Source organism: Carlito syrichta, unplaced genomic scaffold (assembly GCF_000164805.1).
Source record: "Carlito syrichta isolate Samal-C Ts95f unplaced genomic scaffold, Tarsius_syrichta-2.0.1 Scaffold302339, whole genome shotgun sequence".
In the NCBI taxonomy this organism is placed as follows: Eukaryota; Metazoa; Chordata; class Mammalia; order Primates; family Tarsiidae; genus Carlito; species Carlito syrichta.
Genome location: NW_007246435.1, coordinates 156,660 through 158,187, shown reverse-complemented (window position 1 = coordinate 158,187; position 1,528 = coordinate 156,660). Strand labels below are relative to the sequence as shown.

The window sequence follows — 1,528 nt, the reverse complement described above, 5'->3', positions numbered from 1 at the left end:
TTTCCTCCCTTTATTGTTGTGACAATCCTCCCTCCAGGTCTTTTTTTTTTTTTTTTTTTTTTGCTTGAGTTTGTTTTGGGCTGTTCGTTGTATTTGTCTCCTTAAAGTTATCCTCTGCATTTCTCCTTACACGTGTTCCTTGAAATCTGTATCGCCTCTCAATCTGAAATCATGTGCTATGTTAGTTCCAGACATTTCCCCTAAACTTCACCTCAGAAAGTTGTTCATAATGGATCTCAAAATCTTCTGCTCCGTCCTCACGAAGCTACTCTTCCTTCGTATTTTTTGAACCTAAACGATGGCACTGTTCACCCAAGCCCCCAAGCTAGAAACCGAAGCTCCTCCTGCTTGTCTATCAACATTAGGTTGCAAAGTCAGCGGAGTAGACAGCTTTCACAACTCTCGAGATCACTGGTTCTCAACATGGGGTTCACAGACCATCAGCAGCTCGCCTGGGAACTTAGACATTTTAAATTTCAGGCCCCACCTCAGACCTGCGGGACCAGAAGATCTGGGGATGGGGCCGGTGGTGGCCCTGGTCTCATCTGCTGCTGTTACTTGCCTCTCCGTCTGCAGCCGTCTTTGACGTGCCCTTGTCTAAGGCTGCCTGGGAGTTGGGTCTGGGGGTCCACTCGACAAATAAATAATACCCGTGGACCGAGAGCATGACCCACGAGTTACACACAATGGCCGCACAGCCTTCCTCTCCCTGCCTCCTTCGTTCCTTCGATTCGAATCAACCCGCACGCTCCATAAAACCGTCTAAGGTTCTTGTAACGAGGAGCCAGCCCATTTTTAGAGGTCGTTGGAGTGGGGGAGCTCCCCGTGGGCAGGCGTGGCAGGCTGCCGTGGGGCCGAGGGTGTAAGCGTGATGCCCGAGCCATCCCTGCTCAAGGCCCCGCAACCTGCAGGCCAGGCCGCCGGGGTTCCCAGCCCGGCTAGAGTCAGACCGGAAAGGGCGGCGTCTCCCCGGTGGGTAGCGGCACAAGAATCGGACGGAGTTTTACCGAAAACTCAAACACCAGCAAGAATCTCGGGGAAGGAGCAGAGTCGCCGTGACAGCCCCCGGAACTTCCGGCTCCAGCCCGAGGCCGGGCGAGGCCGGCCCGGTTGCCGGGGCGACGCTTCCGGCCGGCGCGCGCAGCCCCGGGGAGCAGGGGAGTCGAGCGATGGGCGGCTAGAGCTGCCCGGCGCCGTGAATCCGCCCGCGGGAGCGCGCTCGCGGCCGCGCGGTCTCCGCTTTCCCGTCTCCGTGGCTGACGCGTCGCAGACGTTGGGGAGCGGGCAGGCGGCGGCCGTGGGGTCGGGATGAACAGCGGCGGCGGCTTCGGTTTGGGCTTAGGCTTCGGCCTCACCCCCACGGCGGTGATTCAGGTGACGAATCTGTCGTCGGCGGTGACCAGCGAGCAGATGCGGACGCTCTTTTCCTTCCTAGGAGAAATCGAGGAGCTGCGGCTCTACCCCCCGGAGTGAGTGCTGGGGCTGGGCTGGGGGAGGGGCGCGGCGCTATAGAGACCTCGGGCGCGGA

At 58.8% G+C, this 1,528-nt stretch overlaps 1 protein-coding gene across 5 annotated transcripts in view; it reads left to right on the top strand.

The window, feature by feature from the left end:
* Nucleotides 1-1,096: 1,096 nt before the first annotated feature.
* Nucleotides 1,097-1,528, top strand: part of SREK1 (splicing regulatory glutamic acid and lysine rich protein 1) — a 39,343-nt gene continuing 38,911 nt past the window's right edge. For all 5 annotated transcript variants that reach the window (XM_008056386.2, XM_008056385.2, XM_021711525.1 and 2 more), the window contains exon 1: nt 1,097-1,469. In XM_008056386.2, coding sequence (XP_008054577.1) covers nt 1,309-1,469 — 161 coding nt within the window. In that variant the 5' untranslated portion in view covers nt 1,097-1,308. The remainder of the gene's footprint in view (nt 1,470-1,528) is intronic.